Genomic DNA, 27,500 nt, shown 5'->3' with positions numbered 1-27,500 from the left:
TATATATGTGTGTGTGTGTGTGTGTGGGGGGGGGGTCCTCACACACAGCTGGTGGTCCCTGTCCCTCGAGGGCCTTGTTACTCTGCAGCAGCACCAGCAGCCAGGAGCGGGAAGACAAGGAGGAGGAGGAGGAGGGGGAGGAGGAGCAGAGGGAGGAGGAAGCGGAGAAGCTGGGGGGAAGGGGGGGGGGGAGGGAGGAGGAGGGGAGGAAGAGGGGGAGGGGGACATCCATGATAATCATGGCATTTGAATGGAGATGACAGAGAAATCTCAAATGTTCTATGAATATTTTTATGGAAGCCGTTGTGAAATACGTTGGCTGAGCAGCAGTCATATTTTGTCCAAAATGTTTTTGAACAGAAGACATTTGTTCAGGGAGTTTTTCTGTACCCTTAAAGTATGTAACCTCTCCGATAACGTCAACCCGAACCACACCTCTTGCGACCTTGAAAATATATCAAATAATCTAAAACATTGAATCTATTATGATACTTTGTCCGAACACATTACAGTCAAATGTTAGACGATTGCAATAAAACATTAAAAAAAATACCAAAGAGGAGTACATAAATACAGATCTTTTCCTAAAGACTTAAATAAATGTTTGTCTCTGAGATGCAGAGGTGTGAGGTGTTGGGGATGGGAGAAGTGGAGTGAAGGCATGACAGAATGACAAGACTACTCTAGTGAAACCTGCATGTTTCTTAAGTGTTTATTCAAATTCATAACAACAGAAGAACTTTAGTGGGCAGTTTACTATCATTGGTGTTAAACAGTCTGAGATGAGTAAATGAAATTAATGAAATAAAAAAACACATTTCTGCCATTACAAGAAGTCTCTTTCTGAGTTGTTTTCGAAACCCCCCGTTAACAATACCTAGATTAGAAGGTGTGTAGCTCATCACATTACACAAATGACTGGCTCTCTATTTTTTGCTCCTTGCTCGTGTTACAAAATAGCAGTAATTATAAAATGCAAATTGCCAAGTGTACGGTATCATGCGTGACTAAACCCAACAAAGAGATGCTTAGCACTACATTTTTCAACTTGACACTTTCAGCATCTCTGTGAGTAATATGACTGCATTGTGGCCGTGGTTGGAAGGGTTTTTTGTGCAACAGAATCAAATATGATGTAGATATTCAAACCCAACCAGAGTGTCTAAATGTAACCACGTCATTAGAAGGTGTGTGGTTCTACGGGCCGACATCTCAGCGGTGTCTCTCTCTAACGGCACACACTGCTCCTGTGCAGGTGGACATCCCTGCGACCTTCCTTCCGATTTGAAAGTGAGCGCTATACTTTCGTTGTCACGACAACGTCTCCTGGTCTGCCGTGGTTACAGCGGATTACGGCGTGCTCAACGGCTACACGGAGTGTTACTTGTTTGAAGCGGTATCAATTCTCTGTGCTGTGTGGGAGTCAGAGTGAGATGCAGAAACAAGCCCCATGACCCTGGCATGACTCTGGCATGACCCTGGCATGACTCTGGCATGACCCTGGCATGACCCTGGCATGACCCTGGCATGACCCTGGCATGACCCTGGCATGACCCTGGCATGACTCTGGCATGACCCTGGCATGACCCTGGCATGACCCTGGCACGATCACAGAAGAACTCGGTGGTGGAACAAAAACAGCCGAAACGTCTCGGATGGAAAAGACCCAAAGTGACCCAGTGCTCTTTTAGAAATCCCTCTCATCCGGCTCTCCACTCGATCATTCTCTTCACAGGGTGCTCTTATCGATCATTCTCTTCGCAGTGTGATCTTATGATCGTTATGACATCGTGATCATTTATAGCAGCGTGATGTAAGAGTGTTTTCGGTCGGCACTTGCAGCATGGGATGGTGTTGGGCCAGGCCGGTTGTATCACAAGTCTGCAGCGCTCTTTGTGCGTTTCACCCTGAAGGGAAACACACATCCCTCTCTGGGGGCTCAGCCAGGTCAATACGGAGACTTAGAGGAACAGGAAGCCTTTCTGGGATCGATGGAGGGGGTTTGAGGGAGCGGTCAGAGGGTCAGCTCCTATAGAGAGAGGCTAAGTAGCGGCCTCTGTTTTCGGATTTACGAGTTTGTCGTCGGGTTGGAGGGAAAACGCTGCTTCCTTTTTACGAGGGCGGCGGCGCATCCCGCCGTTAATATCGAATACGGAACTGGAATCCGACTCACAATGTGTTCTGGCGTTCAGACATGTGTGTTATGTAAGTTATGAGCCGAGGTGAACGAGTCACATACGAACGGATCGTGAATCATAAGGGGACGAATGATGAATCTTATGTGGATGAGGTGTGAGTTACACGTGAAAGAATCCTGAACCATAAGTGAATCAATCATGGGTCGCAAATGAATCAAGCCTTAATTGGTCATGAACCAGGTTAAGGACAGGATGAGAGTATGCTGTATATTAGTGAACAAGTGAAAAATGAAGAGGTGAAACAATGAACAAGAACTAATCTTTCAAACTACTCCTATTAAAACGGAAAAATCAACAAACATGAATGTGAAACCACGGTCACCTCAACCAGGCGAGCACTGCATGCCTTCCAAACACGTTCCTCAAACTGAAACAGCTTCCCACCCCGCTATAAAGCATCTTAAGAAATAACATTGGTGTATATTCAGGTCGTCTTAGATTAAAATGAGTCTCTGAGGTTGTTTTGAATGTCAGTTGGGATGGCGGTTATTGTCTAGCTCGGATCCGTGACGACAGCAGACTTCCTCACGTGTCCTATCAGCTTGTCGCCATTGGGGCTGAGAGGACAAAGACAACAGATGCAACTCTGAGTGCCTGGAGCTACTGTCTCGTGGGAACATAATAACATCTAATCAAATAGCTTTAGAAGCCAAGCACAATCAAATGTTTGAGTATCATGCCTGTATCACCTTAGATTCTCCTTCGGTTGGCCGCCCAACACACATCTTTATGTGAGATACCAGAAAGCAGGAATGTATGACGATACAATGTTCTAAGCCATGCTGTTCTGGGTTTGTCCGTCTGGATGCATGTGATTGAGCCTGTTACTGTAAGTGCTGAGGTAAAGAAGGAAAGCTTGAGCCTGGTGCTCTGTGTGCTGAGGTAAAGAAGGAAAGCTTGAGCCTGGTGCTCTGTGTGCTGAGGTCAACAACGTGAGCTTCTGGTGAGGGGTGAGCTGCGGTGGGGAGAGAGGCTGTGAGGGCCCCCTGCAACATCGTGCTCCAGCCCGACACATCCTCCACCGCACATCACGCTTTGCATGGGAACAGTGCATCAACAACAAGCCCCTCCCTCCCTCCCTCCTCCCCCCACACCCCCCTCCCTCCCCTCCACCCCTTGGAGCGCCGCGTTGAAAAAGAGCCACCGCAATCACAGCCTCACTCGTTTCCATCAGAGTCTGGAGTCTGCCGGCGGTTGTTTTACCTTTTCCAGCTGGGCGTTCTGTTTGGACTTATAGAGGAACTCCCCCACCGCCACGAACACGGAGAGTACCAGGCCGGCGGCCAGCACGATGAAGATGCCCCCAATGTTCTGCACCCCCAGGGCGCTCGCCTCCTTGCTGTCCTCCTCAGGACAGCCGTTGCCTCTCCACCACTTCTCCTTCATCATGTGGAGCTTCCCCTCTTCCTGGAGCTGCAGGATGGCGATGGTGATCTTGTCCCGGTACGGAGAGCCTGGAGGGACAAAACAAAGGAGGATTGAGATTCCGAGTTTTTTGGAGGGTGGGAGGTTTTTGAGAGCGTGGGAGGGACAAGGAAATGACCACATGATAGACGGTAGATTATCGGATAAGTGTCAGTACCATGTCGGCTGAAGCCTTTCCACAGTGGCCTGGGATCGAATCCAGCCTGGGCCCTTTGCTGCATGTCTTCCCCTCTCTCTCTCTCTCTCTCTCTCTCTCTCTCTCTCTCTCTCTCTCTCTCTCTCTCTCTCTCTCTCTCTGCCTAAATCTCTCTCTCCGTCTCAGTCTCTCTCTCTACCTGCCTTTGTCACACTTCACTTACAAACTGTCCAATAACGCCTGACCAATGCTATAAAGAAATATTGATATTAATGCTAAGAATTTGTATGCGTATATAACATCAGGAATGTGAACCAGATTTTGGGGGTAGAAGGTGTTGAAGCCTTCCCCCTCAGAGGAAGAGTGGTCAGGCTCGGGCTCTGGTGTGTTCACCCACCACACGGAGGATCAGAGAGCATGGACTTCCTGATGCTGAGGAGACAGGCTTAGGGACAGCAAGGCAGGCAGGGGATGAAAGGGGCGTGAGGGTTCGAAGGTCATATGGTGTAGGTGTCTGTGGTTTGAACTTTGTGTGCTCTCCTGGTGACCTTTGATCCTACCCGACAAGCTCACGTGGCTGAGACCAACATCCCGGATCTTCAGTCTCCACAAAACGAGGATATGAACAATGTATTTATTGAGCAGATGCTTTTATTCAAAGCCACAGCACATACAGTCAAGGGGGATTTGAACCTGGGACCTGCAGATCTGCCGTGAAACGATGCTCAAACCACGAAGCTACACCCTCCCCTCGATAAACAAAAGAGACAAAAAATACCCTATAACTGCTGTGTTTTCATTCTGACTGTTGCTTCTAGAAACTTCTTAACAAGGCTTACTTTACCCTTAGACTTCCAGCCAGGGAGGTTTTTTGCAGGTTCAATAAACAAAACTACGCTCCCCAAAAGTGATCTTTGAAGTCCTTCTCACTGCACGTTCGTGGCATGATCGTACTTTCTCCGAGCAGTCCTGGGAGGATTCCCAGAAGCCTCAGCACCGCCCTCACACGCAGGTAAACAGCCCTCGCATTTCCCCGGTTCTGCGGATCAAACCCAGTCACACGCCGGGCTTCCTGATTAAACCTGAAGGGTGAAACCAAGTGAAAGCACTTGAAATCCCCCCCCGACCCTTCCCATCGCTCACCGGTACGATGCTCCTGTGATTAGACCCCCGCACAATCAGCCTTGTTAATACAGCCGGAATTGTGTAGAACTCAATCACACTCTCCTTATTATCTCACCCCCTCGGAATGAGGCCCGGCTTGTTGCAAAGGGGGGGAAGCGTCGACATCACGCAAAGGTGCTCGATGAATATCAAGAAGGGAATGTTTGTTTGAGGGAAGGCGCCGTGCCACGCTCGCTAGCGGTTTAGCATTTCCAAAAGCCGCCGTCTGTGGATCTTCTGAAGAGGACGGGCACCCTGAGAGGTGCTGGGTGAACTCTCATACGATCCCATCAGTCTGGGGCGCCGCTGTGCGTCGCGTAGCCAGGAACGGGGGCGCTCACGGAGGCGTGATTAAATAAGTCAGATCTGCACTGTCTTTCATCCCTGCCTGGGAGTGAGTCTGTCTCCCAGGAGCGAGGGTGAGAGGGTTTGAGAGCAGCTGTCAACATGCTGATGACCAATGCGAGACACACACTCTCCCTGGTCATTTCACCCAGACAACCAGCCAAGCAGTACCCCGGCCAGCTAAACAGTCACTCAGCCAGAAAAACAGTCAGCCAGGCAGCCACCCATCCAGCCAGCTAAACAGAAAATCATCCAGCTAGACAGTCTGCCAGCCATGCAACCAGCCAACCAGCCACACGGGCAGGCCTCATGTACACCCAGCCACACGGGCAGGCCTCATGTACAACCAGCCACACGGGCAGGCCTCATGTACACCCATGTAACCCTAACCCAGCCCACAGCATGTGGAAACAAAGGAGCCAAGCTGACCCAGAGCAGCAGGGGTCTGTGAGTACAGTAATGCCAGGGGCTGCCTGGTCACATGACCCTGTGCCTGCCTGGTCACGTGACCCTGTGCCTGCCTGGTCACATGACCCTGTGCCTGCCTGGTCACATGACCCTGTGCCTGCCTGGTCACGTGACCCTGTACCTGCCTGGTCACGTGACCCGTGGTCATTGGACCCCGTTTGCTCTTGAGGCGTCATCATTGACAACATGTCAAAGCAAATATGAATAGTACCAAAAACATTTGTATGTTCATTTTGACCCATTTGACAATCTGCACCCAGTATTGATGGTTTACTGTCAACTGGAACTCATTGTGGTTAAAGTATGGGTGGTTCACTGGGTAGAGCACCTCCGGGCTGAGGCACGGGTTCGAATCCAGCCTGGGGCCTTTGCTGCACGTCTTCTTCTCTCTGTCTTGTCCTCCTCAAGCGGTCTTCTCCAAAAAGAAAGACAAATCCAAAAATACATCCTAAAAAGAGAGTGAGTGATTGTCTTTTTGTATATTGATCTGTTTCGCGCCTCTACAGACAGTCCCCTGTAGTGTTTAGGACAGACAGGTAGAACAAAAGACTTTGCACATGGAATGTTCTAGAAGCCTATCGTTCTGTGTGACACCTCCCTCACAAACAAAGAGCCAGATCCTCTTCATCACAGTGGGTGAGAGATGGAAGGGGGAGGCTGAGGGGGCTGTGTAGTAATGTTGGTGTTTGTCAGTGATAAACAGAATATGTTAATTTGAGAACTGAGAAACAGGCCTTCGCAGCATGGATCCTCTATGCGAAAGAGCCTTAATCCTCACACTGAATGAGTGGAGGGGAAAGTGACAGGCCTTGCTAATCCAAAATAAGACACATAGCTGTAATCTTCTTGATCAAAGCTGGGTAATAGTGTTCCAATCCCTAATGCATTGTCTCTCAACAGCTCAGCATGGAAATTGCACCATGGCTCTATGTATTTTTAGCCCGGTAAGAGAGATTTTGTTTTCTCTCTTTGTAATACATTTAGAGAGCTGTTTTGCATGTTGAATCTAGGGAAAGACACAACATAAAGTAAATGGATGTGTATAAATGTTTTAAAATGATTTCTTTTGGGGCCTTGACAATTACAGTGTAAATGGCTTGAGGGTAGTGCTTCATAAATATACACTGTTAGATCTTGTTTTAGGCTTTGATAATGTTCCTTTCCCCTCTCTGGTGATATGCGATTTTCAATCTCTGGAATCTAGCCAAGCCCTCTCCTCTCCTCTCCTCTCCTCTCCTCTCCTCTCCTCTCCTCTCCTCTCCTCTCCCCTCCCCTCCCCTCCCCTCCCCTCCCCTCCCCTCCCCTCCCCTCCCCTCCCCTCCCCTCTCCTCTCCTCTCCTCTCATCTCCTCTCCTCTCCTCTCCTCTCCCCTCCCCTCCTCTCTCTCCTCTCCTCTCCTCTCCCCTCCCCTCCCCTCCCCTCCCCTCCCCTCCCCTCCCCTCCCCTCCCCTCCCCTCCCCTCCCCTCCCCTCCCCTCCCCTCCCCTCCCCTCCCCTCCCCTCCCCTCCCCTCCCCTCCCCTCCTCTCTCTCCTCTCCTCTCCTCTCCTCTCCTCTCCTCTCCTCTCCTCTCCTCTCCTCTCCTCTCCCCTCCCCTCCCCTCCCCTCCCCTCCCCTCCCCTCCCCTCCCCTCCCCTCCCCTCCCCTCCCCTCCCCTCCTCTCTCTCCTCTCCTCTCCTCTACAGTTCAGGCAGAAGGCAGGTCATAGCCTCAGAGATGTTCCATCTCCCAGGTCCATTCAGGTCTGTCTGGTTTATGATCGGGATTTGAACGACACACCAGGGAGCAACACACCTCGCAGGCCTCCTGACCAGCCACACAGGCACCTAGTGATTCATACAGCCCAATGAAGCCAAATGAAGATGGATAGTAATGAGGCGATGAAAGGAGGAAGGGGAGGTAAAGGCATAGAAGGAGAGAGAGAGAAACAGGGAGAGAGAGAAACAGGGAGAGAGAGAGAAATAGGGAGAGAAAGAGAGAGCGCAGAAAGTAGAGGCAGAACGGAGAGGTAAAGGAAAGACAGATTAGGCGAGGGAGAGAGAAAGAATGAAGAGAAACAGAAGAGAGAGAGAGAGAGAGAGAGAGAGAGGGAGACATAAAGGCCTCCTGAGATATGGACATGCGAGGCAGAGGAACTAACAGTTTATTCACTAGCGACCAGCATGACCTGCACAAACAAACCTGTGACAGATGTTTGATGACATGGGACTGTGTATGACTCCATTTAATGACCTCTCGAGGGAAGAGGTCCACACACACACACACACACATCCACACACACACCTACACACATCCACACACACACATACACACATACACACACACACACCTAGACACGCGTCTACACACACATGCCCACATCCACACACATCTACACACATCCACAAGCAGGCACAAATGCACACACACACACACACTCAAAATGACACAATCCCGTGTTCGCTGGGGAGGTTTGGTTTGGCCCATAAGCACAAACAGGACGGGTCACTACACCGCATCCCCCACTAATGGACACCAGAATGGCTGACACACAAACACTGTGTACTACAAGTCCCAGAAAGCACCTCTGGTGTCCTACAGGGCAGAAGGAAAACATCACAAAACCAAAGAAGAAGTCACAAGCTGGCTCCGCAGACAAGGACCTGGTGAGCTGACGTCCGAGCCATCTCCCTGTCTCTCCCTCGCATATATCACCCACTTGCCACGTCAAATCTCATATGTAATTAGCCCGCAGATTTACAGCCCCTCACTCTCCTGCACTTCCTCCACGGCAAAGTCTTTAACTCACCATCAACGGGAATTGCCAGTGAAATGGCTTCTTGCCGTAAATATTCCATTAGAGAGAGATGTAGTGGTGCTAACAGCTGGGAGGGGTGTCCCATCTGACCGTTCCGGAGTGGAGCGAGCAGCCAGAGGGATGTGAACACACGCTGGTATGGACACCCAGGTGCTAATGCTGCCTGTCATCTGGAGCGTGCTACACGTCGATGAGATAAACGCTAAATGGCCCAGTGGTGTCGAGGCTGAGGCTGCACATGGAGGCTGGCAGTAAAAGGGGGATGTTCGGCTCTTTAAATGCACCGTTCAGGGCTGTGTGTGAATGGGGCCACAGGGGAGCTGATGCTAAACAGCCGTGCTCTGGGAGGAGGGGGTGTACAATGCACCACCTGTGTCCTGCTGTGATGTATGCACTCTGGAGGTTTCGGGGGACACACATGCACTAAAGAGTGTCGAGACACACACATAAAAACACACACACATAAATAAAAACACACTAACACACACACATATGAAAACACCCACACACGTAAAACACACACACACAAACACACACACACACACATGTAAACACACATGCACGCAAGCCAGGCACACGTGCACACACGCATGCTGTAAAGCACACGCATGTACACCCACATCCAGACACACACACGTGTACGAACACTCACACGTGCCTGCAAACTCATGCATCGACCACACACACAAACACGTGCACTCACACATGCACAACAACATGCAACAACATGCACACACACTAGCACACACACACTAATACACGGTTCTTGGAATATTCACTTTCTCTGACTGGATAATCTGTCATCGCTCACTGAAGCCACACTGGAAAAGACAAAGTCAGATTGACCTTGTCAGTGCGCTTTCTCAGAAGATACAGAGTCCATCTCTGTACATCAAAGTCAGGCTGAATACAAAACAACCACCCAACCAAAGCCGTAACTCATCAAGACAAGACCTCAAAACAGCCAACAGCATTTACCAGCATGGGCAGATGCTTAGAAAACGTCAGTTTGACTGTTTGTTATTTTCCTAAAAGTGTTTTGGAGAGCGAGGCAGAAGTAAACACTGTAACGTGGACCCAGAGCGCAGAAGCAGGTGTCTCGTGAGGTGGTTTCTGTGGCTCCTCTCCATGCCTTGGAGACCCTTTTCTCTCTCTCTCTCTCTCTCTCTCTCTCTCTCTCTCTCTCTCTCTCTCTCTCTCTCTCTCTCTCTCTCTCTCTCTCTCTCTCTCTCTCTCTGTCTCTCCATCTCTCTCTCTCTCTCTCTCTCTCTCTCTCTCTCTCTCTCTCTCTCTCTCTCTCTCTCTCTCTCTCTCTCTCTCTCTCTCTCTGTCTCTCCATCTCTCTCTCTCTCTCTCTCTGAGTTTCTGCTCTTCATCTGCCTGGCCCGCTGCCTGGGGCTGGCTGTGGAACAGGATTAAGACAATCTGCCGCTGAGCTCAGTAATCAAATCCTACACCTCTGCACAGAGAGAACAGCGGCCTCCTCTATTCACACACTGTATTATATCTGTGTCATACAGCCCCTTCGTTCTCACCAGCGCCCAGCCTCCCTCAGCCTCCCTCAGCCTCCGTAAGCCTCCCCAACGATGCCCGGGCTCCCCGACCTCGCCTAGCCTCCCCCAGCCTCCCCCAGCCTCCCTCAGCCTCCCAGAGCTTCCCCAACAGTGCCCAGCCACCCCGGCCTCGCCTAGCCTCCCCCAGCCTCTCCTACCAGCCCCTAGCCTCCCCCAGCCTCTCCTACCAGCCCCCAGCCTCCTCCAGCCTCTGTGTTCTCATGATCAGAGATCAGGTGAGGTTGCAGGAAGACGTACAGAAGGCAGACGGCTCCTCACAACAACGTCAGGCAGATCTGTTTGTCTGTGTTGACGTGTGTGCGGATGTCCAGAAAGTCTCTCCGGCGGGATGAGTATGTGTGTTTGTTTACAGGTGTTTATCTGAGGGGTTGTCTTTTATGATCGGTGTTGGTAAGTGTTCTTTCTTGACATAAGCATGCGTGTGTAAACTGTTTCTGTCTCGTTCTGTTTGCTTGACACAAATATGAGCGGCCTGGGAGTTTGTCCAGGTGAACACGTCATCTGCTGTTCATCCTAGGCTCACTACCAGCACAACGCTTTAGAGAAAAGACAATAAGACTACAAAACAGTTACATTTTACAAAATCGTAAATGTAAAATGTCTTCACACACCGCGTAAAAGTGTCTGCTAACTGCAGAAAATGAATAAATAAATAAATAATCAAACGAGGAATGCCGTGCACTTTCCACCAAACGTCAAACGTACGCACCCATGGGCGTGCCGACCCCGTAGGCCTTGGAGTCGATGAGGGCCCCGATCTGGGTGAGGTTGCAGTTGCGCTGCGTGACAAACTCGATGGTGGTGGACTCCATGAGGAAGGCGTAGTCGGACGTGAGGACGCGCTGGATCCCCTCCTCCACGTTCTTCACCATCACAGAGTGCTTCCTGCTGCTCATAAACTCCCACATCTTATCGTACGTGGAGATCTTGGTTTTCTGGTAGGAGACAGAGGGCGAGAGGGTTAAGATTCACTTCATGTCGTGGGAGAGAAAAAGAGAGAGAAATAAACAAGGTAAGAATGATTAAAAAGACAGAAAATAAGATTCTCAACTTGGCAAAGCCTGGAACACAATTTACATTCAATTATTTTCTAAATGCCATTAGGCAAACATGTCATCTATTTCTGCAGACTTTTCTGTTGTACCCCCCCCCCCCCTCCCCCACCACACACACCTCCCCCCCCCCCCCCCTTCTTCCTCATTATCTCAGGATGCTAAAGCAGAGAGATCCAGACAGAGCCAGAGGCTAATGACCCTCCAGGATAAAGCGCCCTCAGAGAGCGCCTGCTTGCTGGGGTGGACGGCTGAGGTGTGGGGGAGAGTCAGATGCACTGAACACCGGTCATCATTTGCGGTTTAAATCCTTCTATTGTCGCCCTAATTACACACAGTAAAGTGGTCAAAGTAGCATTGAATATAGCTGTGAAAGTAGCATTGAATGATAGCTGTAAAAGCAGCATCGACAGCACCAGTACCATCATTAGTGTGAGCTCTGTTTTCCCCAATCAATGTCGTGTATGTTGCAGTCATTGTGAATCATTAGGTCTTAGTATAGGAAATTGTGGAGAGGGGGGGGGTTCACAACAGTAATCCCTGCCCACAAACCCCTCTCGGGTGCGTGTCTCTCAAAGGGACCACAGTTGAAGGCATTTTGAAGCCATTTGGAACCTAATTAAGCCACAGCTCCAAGGTCCCGCCCGCCATTATTGTGTGTAATGACTTTTTCGCGGCTCGTCGATATTTTAGATCAACTACGTGATTTACAGAGTGCCTATCAGAATCTTTCAGAGTCACACTTGACAAATCGGGGGCGATTGAGCATGCAAGGTAGAGACTGCTGATAAGAGCAGGAGGAGGAGAGGAGGGGTGGAGAATGAGGAGGGGAAGAGGAGGAATAGAGGGGAGGAGATGAAGGGAAGGAGGGGGAGGGGAAGGGGGGAGGAGGATGGACAGGGGAGGAGGAGGAGGGGCCAGGAGGGGGGTGGGGAAGAGGAGGAGGAGGGAAGGAGGGGGCAGAACGAGGGGGGAATATGAACACACAGAGGCCAATAAGGAGATCCCCACCTCCTCAAGCTTTCCAGCTCACACGGCTGTGCTGAAAGAGGCCATGATGATACCACGATGATGCACTGCATGTACCCTCCTGACCTGCTACTGATGCAGTCTGTTTAAGTAAGTTTGGACTTTATTGTTGCATTTTATTGTAATTGAGATGTTATTGTTGCACTGTATTTAGGCAATTGAGATGTTGTCGTAGCACTGTAGTATTTTTCCTATTCGTAGTGCCGTGTGGCTAAGAAGGAGCGACTTCACAATGTGACTGGTACAAAGAGGCCGTTCCTTGACGGACCACCAAAATGCTGTTATATTAAATTAATCAAATGTAATCACAACTAGAACAGCACCAAGTTCCACAGTAGACCAGTAACGGTGGATTAGTCCTCAATGGACTTATCTGCTTGAATAAACGTAAAAAAATAAATAAACTCCAACCAAGGGAGGAGAGATAAGGAAGAAAGCCCAGTCAGACCCAGAGACACAGACAGACATGACAGTGAAACGCACACAGTGAGCACATGACCATACTTGTACTAGCTTGCATGCCAAGCACACAGTCCCAGGATCCGGGGTTGTACATTCATTCTCTGTGGAAATTTGCTTAAAGCAATTATCCTCAGCATCTCTTTTATTCAGAGATGGTGGTCATCCCCTGTTGGATGAAGTAGTCATCCCCTGTTGGATGAAGTAGTCATCCCCTGTTGGATGAAGTAGTCATCCCCTGTTGGATGAAGTAGTCATCCCCTGTTGGATGAAGTAGTCATCCCCTGTTGGATGAAGTAGTCATCCCCTGTTGGATGAAGTAGTCATCCCCTGTTGGATTAAGTAGTCATCCCCTGTTGGATGAAGTAGTCATCCCCTGTTGGATGAAGTAGTCATCCCCTGTTGGATGAAGTGGTCATCCCCTGTTGGATGAAGTGGTCATCCCCTGTTGGATTAAGTAGTCATCCCCTGTTGGATTAAGTAGTCATCCCCTGTTGGATGAAGTAGTCATCCCCTGTTAGATGAAGTAGTCATCTGATGATGAGGGTTGCACCTTCCGGCTGGGCTGAGAGAAGGCTGGCTGACGCTGGGGAAGTGAGGCTGGGGATGTGAGGCTGGGGACGTATGTGTGAGGCTGGGGAAGTGAGGCTGGGGATATGAGGCTGGGGATGTGAGGCTGGGGAGGTGAGGCTGGGGAGGTGAGGCTGGGGACGTGTCTGTGAGGCTGGGGAAGTGAGGCTGGGGATGTGAGGCTGGGGATGTGAGGCTGGGGATGTGAGGCTGGGGAGGTGAGGCTGGGGATGTGAGGCTGGGGACATGCCTGATTAGAGCAGCCAGACGGATAATCCTTTGATCATGCTGAAGTGGACGAAGATTAGCGTCATCTCAATCTCCTCCCGCATCGAGATACGTTGAAAGGATTCCAATCATTCGTTATGCACCCAAAACACAATTACCGCTCTCTGGAAACCAAGGCTTCCTCTCCAGGTAGACCCCCCCCCACCTCCCAACCCCCCCCCCCCACACGCCCAGAGACGAGAACACCACTCCATCAGGTCTTAAAGAGCCGGCGTTTCCGAGGTGATGGAGAGAAAAAAAAATCTGATCCTGATGGAAACAAGGAGTGAGTCATCCAGAGATGTCTGCGTGCAAACGTAGGTGTGTGTGTGATGTCTACATGCATTCGTGTTAGACTGTGTCTGTGTGTGTGTGTGTGTGTGAGGTGTGTGTGTGTGTGTGAGGTGTGTGTGTGATGTCTACATGCATTCGTGTTAGACTGTGTCTGTGTGTGTGTGTGTGTGTTTGTGTGAGGTGTGTGTGTGTGTGTGTGTGTGTGTGTGAGGTGTGTGTGTGAGGTGTGTGTGGACATGTGTCTCTTACTCACACATGGTATGTATAAAAACATTCTTCTTCCTGCGCTGAACTTTGCAGAGGTGTCTGGAACCCATGTTTGTCTGTGACTTGGGGCCACATGACCATGACATGACAGTACAGAGATGTCCTGTGGCTTAGGGGGAAAACATTTGGGTTCAATCCCAGCACACCTATGAATTTGATTTGAATGAGAATTGAGAACAAGGGACTTTTTCCCCATGTACAACTCCAGATGTTGGAGTCATGGTGATTCTTGTCTCTTCACGGCTCACTGGCGGCTGCCTTGGACTGTGTCCACACACCCTGTGACAGAGTACCAAGACAGGGGAGTCATGAGGATACAGCAGAGTTTTACTCCCTCCTGCCTCCCTCCCTCCCTCCAGGGTCGGACTGGCCGTAGGGAGAGTTGGGAGATTTCCCGAACAGCCGATCAAAGGGCCGCGGCATGATGCAAAAACCCCATATACATCATAATAATACACGGTCGTGGGCCGGTCCGCGTGTCAGAGTGCCGGGCCGTTTTCCAGTCCCAGTCCAGACCTACCTCCCTCCCATTTCCCTCCCTCCTTCCCCCTTTCCCTCCCCTTCATTCTCCTCCAGAGCTAATGAAGACCCCTCCAACTGCACACTCCAAGAAACCCGGCCGGGTGAAGAGGGAGAGGTAACCGAGAGGGATGGAAACAGAAGGAGAGAACGGGAGGAGAGAACAGTGGTGAAACTGGGTCTCAGTCATCCAGTTTGGTAGCTCGACAGCTGCACGGTCTTCTTTTAACATGAACCGAATCGAAATAAAGAAAATCCCTCTCCTCTCCATCCGCCCGTATATTTACGATAACAGTGCGGTTGACTCTTCTCAAAACGGGATCACGCTGTTTGACTCATCTATGAACACCTGACCAGAAACGTGAAAAGCACAATATGAAAGGCTAATTGTTTTCTGTTCCTTGCGTCTCACCAGCCTGAGCCAGCCTTGGTCAGCAACTCCTAGGAGGAATTGATCAGGTAGCGGCACACAGTAGCTACGACTTCTATTTTCCGTCCAACATCGCTGACTCAACAAAACACAGAATCAGAACAACACTAGGCTATGAGACCTTGGGGACAGAGAGGGAATAAAAGTGCCAAGTCATCGCAATTATCCACCTACTGTGAAATGAAACATATTCAGAATCCTTAAAAGGTCCTTTATCTTTGGAGACAGACGACAATAGGAAACAATAACGAAAACCTAATTAATAAGAGATAGTTGTATGTTAAAGGATACCCCCCACACACACTCTCACACAAACACACACTCTCACACACACACACTCTCACACAAACACACGGTCGGATCTGAAAACCGGCCATCCCGTTGCCATGTCTCGTTAAGAGAAACGTCGACGACCGTCTGTTTCCTGCGCTCGTAAGGAGAAGGGAATGGTTGTCTTGAAATGAAAACCTTGCTTTTGAGTTCATTATTTCTGCATTGTGATGCAATTCGCTGCGGTGGTGATGAGAGCAGGAGTCCCATTCCAGTGTAATTCCCAGTGAAAGTGAGCCGTCTTTACCTCAGGCTCAGTCGAACACAAGCGCGGCTGAGGAAGCTAAGAAACACACGTCCCGTGTTCTGGATAACACTCCCTAGTGAGGTGCTAATGGATTTTTCATGGCACCTTCACATTTCTGCGGCACGTCATTGAAGTCCTTTTCATGCTCTATTTTCTGCTCGATCTGAAGGGATTAGTTCAACAGAATGTGAACTTTGTCACTCTGCGTGTGTCTGGGTATGTACGTTCAGAGCTGAGCGCGCACGTGTGAGAGTGCGTGCGGGTCTGAGCATGCATTCCTCTGTGTCTCTGTGTGTGTGTGTGTGCGTGTGTGTGTGTGTATGTCAGATTTTACATACATTTAGTCATTTAGCAGACGCTCTTATCCAGAGTGACTTACAGTAAGTACAGGGACATTCCCCCGAGGCAAGTAGGGTGAAGTGCCTTGCCCAAGGACACACCGTCATTTTGCTCGAACCAGCGACCTTCTGGTTACTAGCCCGATTCTCTAAGCGCTCAGCCACCTGACTCCAGTCTGATCTGGCTGTGTGTGCGTGGGCGTGCGTGCGTGCGTGTGACCCAATGCAGTGGGAGGTTTCCTGGGAGGGGTGAGTGATGTTGATGGCTGGTGGTCTGGAGAGAGGACGAGCCTCTCCACGGTGTCTCCTCCCTCCAACACGCACTCCACTGTTACGCTTGTCAATGCGTCTCATTCGCCACGCTGTTTTGCATATTCTTTCAAAGGGGACGCATTCAAAGCGAGGGAGATAACTGAAAACCTCACGCCCAGTTCTGACAGCACAAACAACTCTTCCTTTTCTAGAACTTATGGCTGAGACAATATTTGACAGATCTTGTTCAGGACAGACACTGACACGGTACAGTTGGAGGAATGTAAGGAAAACACAATTCTCCTTCCTCGTTAAGCTGACAAATTGCCTGGCTTGGGTTGTTTATCGGATTGATGGGGCTGCTGGTAATCTTGCTATTTAAAGGGCTTAGGAAAGAGCTAAAAATGTCCTAAATCAATCAAGAGAAAATTAATCACACAACAAAAAGAAAAGCAAAAATAAGATGATGCAAGAAATAGCATTCGCCCTCATTCCTCTTCCAATTTGTGATTTCGAACATCATCTTGCCGGATGTTGAACTTCCCACCGGGGACTGGTATTGTTAACATTTAATTTAGTTAGTTTGATTAGAGTCTTGAATGAAACAGGGTCACTCTCCCCTGCCTCTTAAGGGTCTGGTCTCTCCTGCCTCTTAAGGGTCTGGTCTCTCCTGTCTCTGAAGGGTCTGGTCTCCTCTCCCTCCTAAGGGTCTGGTCTCCCCTGCCTCTCAGGGTGGGTCTGGTCTCCCCTGCCTCTCAGGGTGGGTCTGGTCTCCCCTGTCTTTACTGCCATATGGGCTTGGTTTCCCCACCAGCTGAGCTAACCGCTCCCTCCATCACTCCTCATGGACACACTGCTGACTAGCAAAGCCCCCCAAGGGCTTCTAATACCACTCAAACTGAAGATGAAAAAGAGAGAGAGAAATGAAAAAGGGAGAGAGAGCGAAGGTTTAAGAGAGATTGTGTGTGGGTGTGTGTGTGTGTGTGAGAGAGGTAGATGGAAAGAGAGAGAGAGAGAGAGAGAGAGAGAGAGAGAGAGAGAGAGAGAGACAAAAAGAAAGGAAGAGAACGAGAACAAGAAAAAGACAGAGAAAGGAGAGATTAAAAAAGCAGCCAGAGAAAAATTACAGAGTGAGAGAAGGAAAGACAAAGACAAAGAGAGGTAAAGAGGGAGAGAGAGAGAGAGAGAGAGAGAGAGAGAGAGAGAGAGAGAGAGAGAGAGAGAGAGAGAGAGAGAGAGAGATGTAATAGAAGTGCACAGAAAGGTGAAGAGGAGCTACCTTTTGTTTGGGAGAGAGCGTGCAAGGTGAGTGAGAAAAAGCTGGGCTAAGATTTAATCAAATACCGGAAACTTCCACGCAACAAATTTAGAAAACCGATGACGCTGGTATTGGGATATGTCTTTTCTTGAGAGAGAGACAGATTGAAACCAAGACTGGCTCCTTCAGCACAGGGCCAGAGAGTGGTGAAGGGCAGCAGAAGTTCAGGTAGAAATGGCTCTGCTTTGCTCAGCAAAAAAACACGCTTGATGGGTTTGATGTCAGCAGAGAGTAGGAGCCAGAGCCAAACAACACCTACACACACACAGACACACACACTCTTGCATACACACACACACCTTTGTATGCACACACACACGTGCATGCACACACACACGCATGCACACACACACAGACAAACAGAAGCCGAGGGGGGCCACAGGAACCTAGCATGCTCTCAGGCTCTGCTTGATCACAATGCTTTTTGATGTGAGGGTCTGCGAGGGGCTGGGAGGGGCTTTGACATACGGGATGGAGAGTCCGACTGCTTCAAAGCAAGAGGGAAAAGCAGCCAGCAGAACAGGGAAGTGTCTTATCTCAGTTGGGAAAAGGGACAGGGCTATTTTGTTCCACGTAGCGGGAATCGGGGATGGAGTGGGGGTGAGGGGAAGGGATGGAGTGGTGGAGGGAGGTGGGGAGGGATCGGTGGGGGGAGGGATGCTGGGGGCTCTGTACCTGGAGCAACGGTGTCCGTTTTTGTGGCTTTTTGTTATCAACCCCGGGGAGAGACAATGAGATGCAGACTTAATCATGCAGACCTGTCCTTGTTTGGCCATCCTCTCTCTCCCCCCCACTCTCTCTCTTTCCCTCTCTCTCTCTCTCTCTCTCTCTCTCTCTCTCTCTCTCTCTCTCTCTCTCTCTCTCTCTCTCTCTCTCTCTCTCTCTCTCTCTCTCTCTCTCCCTCTCTCTCTCTCCCCCTCTCTCTCTTTCCCTCGCTCTCTCTTTCCCTCCCTCTCTCTCTCTCCCTCTCTCTCTCTCTCTCTCTCTCTCTCTCTCTCTCTCTCTCTCTCCCTCTCTCTCTCTCTCTCTCTTTCTCTCTCCCTCCCTCTCTCTCCCTCCCTCCCTCTCTTTCTCTCCCTCTCTCGGTCCCTCTCCCTGCTCTGAAGGGATCCTCTCTCACTCTCTCTCTCTCGCGCTCTCTGTGAATCATTATTCCAGAGCTCTGTCCATCTCCTGATGCAAAACAGCTCAGCCCCTGTAAACAGGGACGATGCGCTCGGCGCCGTGGCAACGCGTGACCCCACCACCACCCCCGCCCGCCTACCCCATCCCCTCATTGTGGACTTACAGAAGCAAGGTGAAATAATATCATTGGCAGGTTCCCTAATAAGACGTGATTTTATTAGATAATAAGGAAGACACACTTGTGTGGGCTTATTGAATTATTCAGTGTTATTGTACAGGAGACCCATAGGGGTTTCTGTTGCCGAGAGGGAGAGAGAGTGAGAGAGAGGAAAAGATAGAGGGAGAAAGAGAGAGAGGGAGAGAGAGAGAGAAAGAGAGAGAGGGGGAGAGAGAGAGAGATGTGCTGTGATGAAACAATCCCATGCTAGCATTTACATAATTAGCCACGATTAGACATGTATTTTTCCTGAACAAATCTGAGTCAATAATTACCCAAACGGCAGGGGTTTCATTTTTCCTCCCCTTGTGTCCTGAATAGTAATGCACCACACACTGTCTGTGTGCCTTCACACAGACAACCAGTGGCTGCATGTCTGGAGTCTGCTTATTAAACACACCGTCAAACTGCAGCCCACTGATCACTGTTCCTTCACACCTGGGAGAGACCTCACGCTGACCAAGTGAAGAAGCAGCAATCACATGCTCACTCTATGACCTCCACACAAGCTAGTGAAGACACAAACTCACTGATACATAGTCTCTAAACGAAGAAAATAAGGACATGAGGCTATTAGTTATTAGGATATTAAAGATACAGTAATTACAATTGAATATATCATAATCATTTATCTTAATCTTAATACCATAATCAAAACAAAAAATACTAATACAATTATTTAATATAATTATACCTAATATTGAAGGACTACTACCACGTTATGATTGAAAGTACTTGTACAATATTTACATTATATAATAATATTATTATAACAAAATATCTGATAAACTGTAGATGAACAAATACAAAACATAAAAAATAATTATATTGTAAGATGCATATATACAAACCTTTCATTATCGCTGTGATGTGGCTAATTATTAGATGTGGCCACTATAAAGAAATTCGAACCACATACTTCCCCAAAATTCCCAACATATACAAGGAATTTGAAAATGTAACCAATAGAGAGAGACTGGTTTATTTATTGGGAGAAAAACCTAACGGCTGTATTTTAGCAGCAAAGTGTGTATCAGCCTGTCATGGCCTTGGGGACAGCCACAATGAGAACAATGTATAATGTGTCAAACATAACATTTTTTCATTTTGGTTTTAATTTTTTGTTTCAATTGTACTGTAATTACTCTTTATAAGCACTTGACATTTCAAATCTATTATTTGATTATTATTATTATTATTATTATTATTATTATCATTGTATGACCTGACCTATATGATATGGTGTATGTGCGTATGCATGAGTATGTATGGGTATATACTTGTATGTATATATGTGTGTGTGTACATGTGTGTATCACACTGCTGAGATTCCATACTATCACACTGCTGAGACTCCATACTATCACACTGCAGGGACTCCATACTATCACACTGCTGAGACTCCATACTATCACACTGCTGAGACTCCATACTATCACACTGCTGAGACTCCATACTATCACACTGCTGAGACTCCATACTATCACACTGCTGAGACTCCATACTATCACACTGCTGGGACTCCATACTATCACACTGCAGGGACTCCATACTATCACACTGCTGAGACTCCATACTATCACACTGCAGGGACTCCATACTATCACACTGCTGAGACTCCATACTATCACACTGCTGAGACTCCATACTACCAGACACCATAAGGCTGGTTGGGCCAGGATGGGCTAGGGTGAGCTAAGACTAACTAGGATGGGTTAGGATGGGTTAGGATAGGATAGGATAGGAAAGGTTTAGATGGGCTAGGATGAGCTAAGATAGACTAGGATGGGCTGGGATGGGTTAAGGTGGGTTAGGATAGGATAGGAAGGTTTAGATGGGCTAGGGTGAGCTAAGATAGACTAGGATGGGCTGGGATGAGTTACAGTTTTTCACAATTGTTATGGTAACACACAAAAAGCAAAAATTTGGCACAATTTTTACAACCTTAACGGCATGTACCAATTACTCGACCCAATTTATCATTACTTTACACTCCCTTATCTGCATTAGACTCTAATTCATGACTTTCCTTGTTTACACACTGATCTCAATTACACATCACCTTGTTGTCAAAACACTACACACAATGTTCAGTTGTTGCACACACTTTCAAGTAAAGTCTCAAAGCATCAACCTACAACACACAACTATTCAAATCTCTAAACACTCAGGTCTGGTGAGCAATTTGCAATCAGGACTGCAGCATAAAAAGGGCATTGGGCCTCAGTTTTGTTTGGTGAACAATGGAGAACTTAGAACATATCGACAACCAGAGAAGGAGAGGGGTAAGAGTAAGAGGAGAAGATCACAGAAGGAGGGGGACAAGGGGGGGGGGAGTAGGAGGACAGAGAGAAGGTAGGGGATCTTTTCACAATTCCAACAGCCTCGTTATTGAGCGACGCGACTGCAACATCTTCCCTGAAAGTCGATACATCTGGAACCCTCTGGAATCTGTCTGATAGCGTCGCCAGCGCCAGCCCTTTTAGAACGTCCTGGGTGACCGTACAAGCCGGTGCGGTACGAACCCCTTTCCCACAGCCGTCTCAGACCCACCTTGAAGAAAGACATGGTGGAGCCGTCCTCCACTACGCCGTACTCGATCTTGGTCTGCTTGGCCAGGTCGTCAGCCGAGTCGATGGGCGACTCCATCCTCTCCACGGTGAGGAAGGCGGCCAGGTTGGCGGTGTAGGAGGAGATTATGATGAGGGTGAAGAACCACCAGATGCCCCCCACTATCCTGGTGGAAAGGGCCTTGGGCATGAGCTCGGAGCCTGGGCAGGAGAAGCAGAGATAGGGGGTCAGACCCAGCCTGGCCCTGGGGTGGGGAGAACGAGAACCAGAGGACCAGGGCTGGACCAGGCCTCCGCGTCCTGCCTGGAGAACACACGCATGTAAACACACGTTCACACACACAAACACACAGGCATGCATGCATGTAAACACACACACACTTAACACAAGTACAAATACGCACAGGCACGTAAATACGCATGGACACACATGTAAAGACACGTACACACTCTCACACACACAAAAAAACGAAGACACACGTACACACACAGACATACACACACACACATATAACATACACACACATAAACACAATACGCACCAAAATACAAATGCACACCAACATGCGCACACATAAGCACAGACACGCACACACACAGACACACACACAGACACACAGAGACACACCTGTAGGCAGGATGGGCAGCAGGTTAAAGCTAGTCTTGACGATGTGAATGTGACCACATGGTGGAGATACACACTGATCATGTGCTCTGGCTGCACACCAATCACACACACACACACACACACACACACACACACACACACACACACACATGTACGCTCACACACACACACACACATGTACGCTCACACACACACACATGTACGCTCACACACACACACACACATGTACGCTCACACACACACACATGTACGCTCACACACACACACACACATGTACGCTCACACACACACACACACATGTACGCTCACACACACACACATGTACGCTCACACACACACACACACATGTACGCTCACACACACACACATGTACGCTCACACACACACACACACACACACACACACATGCACGCTCACACACACACACACACACACATGCACGCTCACACACGCACACATGTACGCTCACACACGCACACATGTACGCTCACACACGCACACATGTACGCTCACACACACACACACACATGTACGCTCACACACACACACACACATGTACGCTCACACACACACACACACACACACACACACACACACACACACATGCACGCTCACACACACACACACACACATGTACGCTCACACACGCACACATGTACGCTCACACACGCACACATGTACGCTCACACACACACACATGTACGCTCACACACACACACATGTACGCTCACACACACATGCAAGCTCACACACACACATGTACGCTCACACACACACACATGTACGCTCACACACACATGTACGCTCACACACACATGCACGCTCACACACACATGTACGCTCACACACACATGTACGCTCACACACACATGCAAGCTCACACACACACACATGTACGCTCACACACACATGCAAGCTCACACACACAAACATGTACGCTCACACACACATGCAAGCTCACACACACACACATGTACGCTCACACACACAGGCACGCTCACACACACACACATGTACGCTCACACACACATGCAAGCTCACACACACACACATGTACGCTCACACACACACACATGCACGCTCACACACACACATGCACGCTCACACACACACACATGCACGCTCACACACACACACACACATGCACGCTCACACACACACACACGCTCACACACATGCACGCACGCTCACACGCACGCTCACACACACACGCTCACACACACACACATGCACGCTCACACACACACATGCACGTTCACACACACACACATGCACGCTCACACACACATACTGTACTTCATCCCTGGAGACAGAATTGTGTGTCCTCTTTGGTTCCGTTAAGATCTCCGTCATTTCCTAAGCATTATCAATCATTCAGACATCTAATCATCAATGATCACTCCAACGTATTTTTCGGAGGGCAAACCAGCTTCTGGTAGCGCAGGGTAAGGTGGAGTGAAGGGCAGGCAGGCGATTGGTAGTCATCCGGCTTCTGTCCGTGTGTTTGGGGTCACAGCTGGTCTGAGGGGAGTGGATGAGAAGCTCTCTCTCCATAGAACAAACTTTTGCTGAGTAGATGTGTTTTATGCTGGGGAACACTGGTCACTATATATCTAGCGTAAGCTCCTGTTAGAAAATGTTCTTCTGGTAAATAAGGCTCTTGAACGTTCTTTTCGTGGGGTCCTTTTAAACATAACTAAAGAACCCAATCTGAATATTTTCTGTTCTGCGAGTTTGTGTGTGTGTGTGTGTGTGTGTGGGAGGGGTTAGCCTGAGGTACTAAGGCCAGGCAGTAGGAAAGGAAGACGCAGATATCTCTCCAAATCTCTCTCAGCCTCACTGCCAGCCTCGCTCTCAGCCTCACTGCCAGCCTCGCTCTTAGCCTCTCTCACTCTCAGTCTCTCACAACCTCCCTTGTCATCCCTTCCAGCCTCGCTCTCAGCCTCTCTCACTCTCAGTCTCTCACAACCTCCCTTGTCCTCCCTTCCAGCCTCACTCTCATCATCTCTCCCATCCTCACTCCCAGCCAGCCAGGGCACAGGGTCAAGCATGATTCAGTCGCATCGCCATCCCAGAATACCCTGCAGCCCCGGGCTCTGCTCAGACCACTCCGACGAACAGAACACAGACAGGCACGTAAACAAACAGCGTTCACACAGACACACACACAGAACCGGGGTCCTGGGACAAGCGATAGCAGGGTTGTTGCGCTAGTGCAGGAGATCCGTTTTGACCAGCTTGGAGCTTCTTACCCACCACGCCCCCAGAGAGGAGCTAGCCCAGCTAGCCCAGCTAACTGGGCTGAGAGGAGCGGCTCAGAGCCCAAACAGAACCTGGTTGGGGCTGACTGTCATGTACCCAAGGTAACGTCGTGACCAAAACAGCACGTCCCACAGTTTCCTGGGGGGTGTGGCCAGGCCGAGCGCACAGGGAGCCTCTCTGCAAGGGCCGCGCCCGTCGTCACGGAGACGGCGTGCAGACGACGGTCCGCGGTGTGCCGCCGCCACGGCGAAGCCTCTGCCTGACAACCACGTCTTCTCAACCGTGTCCGCTCGCCGCTCGCCGCCCGCCCCGCACACACACACACACAGCTTCTAAACACACACCACACACACACGCGCACAGCTTCTATACACACCACACACACAGCTTCTATACACACCACACACACACACACACACACAGCTTCTATACACACACACACATACACACACAGCTTCTATACACACACCACACTCCCTCTGCCCACCAAACACACGCACCCTATATACATACACATACAACTACATGCACACACACCCTATACACACCCAAACACCATACTCCCTCCTTTACATCCCCCCCCATCTGTCATCAGTCCTACCTTTGCATTCCATATACTAGCCCGCACTCTGGCACTGTGACACTTATCTAACCTCGTCATTACCTTTACCACACAGTACATCATATCATACGTCTGTAATATGAATAATTCATGGTTCACACAATTCATTATCATCTACTCGTGTTTCACACCATCTGCTTGCTACAGGGAGCCAGGATTCATGTCTAGAAGACACTCAGCTTTCCCAGTAATTACACCTGGAAGAAAAATCACTCCATCTCTTAACTGTGGATGTACTACTAAGCATGCAGAAAGAGGATCTTAACACATGCGGCCAGCCAACAACAGCCTTGAGGTAAACAAACAAATCAAAAACTAAATCATTTCTCTAAAGGATTTCAGTCTGGCCAAGTCCACCCAGTCACAGCTCCATGCCCTGGTTCAGAGATAGGCAGGCCCGGGCCATGTCCTCATGCTGCCCTGTCTCTCTCACGACCCAGCTCAAGCCTCCAGCCCTGCACGTTCCACTGCTCATTCCCACACGTCACAGCAACCAGAGCCGAGTTGATATTTTTGCAGTTTTTCTTCTCGAAAATGCAACATGTCTCTGGTCACAGCATGCACCCCAGTCTAAGAACTCAGATCTCAAGGAAATCATTCCATTTCATTTTCCAGTACAAACGCCTGTAAGGCAATCGGATTGATTTTTCGTTTATTTGATTTTTTTGACTTGGTTTTCTCAAACCTGAAGACGCAGACTAGTTGAGAAGACATGGCGTCGTTGTGGCAGGAGGCAACAGAGCCAGACCCAGGCAGGCTAGGGGACAGCACCAGGCAGGGCGCTCTCTCACTCACACCCTCCAGACCTCCGCACTGTCATGGGGGGGAGGGGGGGGAGACTTACCTGATCAGGGATCTGCAGAGGGAGGGCAGGAAGGATGGGGGCGAGAATGGAAAGACGAAGAGGGGAGAGTAGGAAGAGGAGAGGAAGAAGAAGAGGAGGGAGGAGGGAGGAGGGAGGAGGGAGGAGGGAGGAGGGAGGAGGGAGGAGGGAGGAGGGAGGAGGGAGAGGATGGAGAGAAGCAAAGGGAAGGACACTGGAAGAATCATGCTGCACCTCCTCGCTCCCCCCATATCCCCCATTCACCTTACCCCCATTCACACATCCTCATTCACATTACCCCCCATTCACCTTACCCCCATTCACATTACCCCCATTCACCTTACCCCCATTCACATTACCCCCATTCACCTTACCCCCATTCACATTACCCCCATTCACACATCCTCATTCACATTACCCCCCATTCACCTTACCCCCATTCACCTTACCCCCATTCACATTACCCCCCATTCACCTTACCCCCATTCACATTACCCCCATTCACCTTACCCCCATTCACATTACCCCCATTCATATATCCTCATTCACATTACCCCCATTCACCTTACCCCCATTCACATTACCCCCCATTCACATTACCCCCCATTCACCTTACCCCCATTCACATTACCCCCCATTCACATTACCCCCCATTCACATTACCCCCATTCACATGACCCCCATTCATATATCCTCATTCACATTACCCCCATTCACCTTACCCCCATTCACATTACCCCCATTCACATATCCTCATCCCCCAATCGAACACGCTCGCTCGTCCCCAGACTCCGCTCGCTCCGGGCCACCCTGCGGCCCAGCACCGCCTGCCCCGTGGCCAGCTCCGCATGCACAGAGGCTCCCTTCATGCACAGCTGTGGGCCTGGGAAAGGCAAGTAGGCCCCCCAGCGAAAGAGTGGGACGTGAGCTGTAGAGAAGGAGGGCAGGCAGAGGCGTCTACCTTGCTGCATGAGAGCTCCGACTCCGAACCAGAAACTATTTAGCAGGGTGAAATTGTTTTCCACCACATCCGAATCTGGGTTGCAAGGGTGGGGGTTATACCACTCGTAGGGGCTAAACCTGGAAAGCAGAAAACACACACACACACACAGGCAGGTTTTATTTCAGTTCAACTTTGGCAAACCAAGAACTGATTCAAGAAAACACGGAGAAGAGACAAGATGGAGGAAACATGGCGGGCTGTTGCTAACAGCAACAGGCTGTTGCTGTGTGCCTGGAGAGACAGGAAAACACAAACAGGTTAGTCCGTGATGCTGAGAGAGTACTGAGTCTGGTTCAGGAGACACCCTAAAGACTCCATGCAGGACTGGGTCTGGGTTAGGGGAATTACTGAAATGCATTACTGATATTGTACGGTTTCCTGTTACCTGTGTGTACACCTGTACTGTGTGTGCACATTGTGTGTATAAACAGAACTGTACAAAAGTCTCATATTTTTTCATGAATATTTTGTCATTTGAATTATTTGTTGTCTTCTGTATTTGTGCGGCACTATAAAAGTATACTTTTGTATTTATTTTGTTTATGATGTAAGCTTTTGCACAGTGCTGTATATATATATATATATATATGTACACAGTATTTATATAGCATATATATATATATACAGTATCAGTCAAAAGTTTGGACACATTGAATGGGAAAATGTGTCCAAACCTTTGACCGGTACTGTATATATGTATATGTATATGTATGTATATATATATATATATATATATATATATATATATATATATTGTGTATATATATATATAT

The 27,500-nt window shown here is 49.2% G+C and overlaps 1 protein-coding gene across 1 annotated transcript in view; it reads right to left on the bottom strand.

Annotated features, from left to right (window-relative positions):
• LOC146300376 (glutamate receptor ionotropic, kainate 2) overlaps positions 1 to 27,500 on the bottom strand; it is a 109,690-nt gene that overhangs the window by 3,580 nt on the left and 78,610 nt on the right. Inside the window, exons 13-16 of the mRNA XM_084706912.1 lie at positions 26,686 to 26,804; positions 21,373 to 21,590; positions 10,815 to 11,040; positions 3,402 to 3,652 (exon numbers count right to left, since the gene is read on the bottom strand). Coding sequence (XP_084563038.1) covers positions 3,402 to 3,652; positions 10,815 to 11,040; positions 21,373 to 21,590; positions 26,686 to 26,804 — 814 coding nt within the window. The remainder of the gene's footprint in view (positions 1 to 3,401; positions 3,653 to 10,814; positions 11,041 to 21,372; positions 21,591 to 26,685; positions 26,805 to 27,500) is intronic.

Source organism: Hypomesus nipponensis, chromosome 2 (genome assembly GCF_054491055.1).
Source record: "Hypomesus nipponensis isolate SF chromosome 2, ASM5449105v1, whole genome shotgun sequence".
Taxonomy (NCBI): Eukaryota; Metazoa; Chordata; class Actinopteri; order Osmeriformes; family Osmeridae; genus Hypomesus; species Hypomesus nipponensis.
The sequence above is the reverse complement of the archived record's forward strand: the minus strand, read 5'-3'. Positions and strand labels throughout refer to the sequence as shown.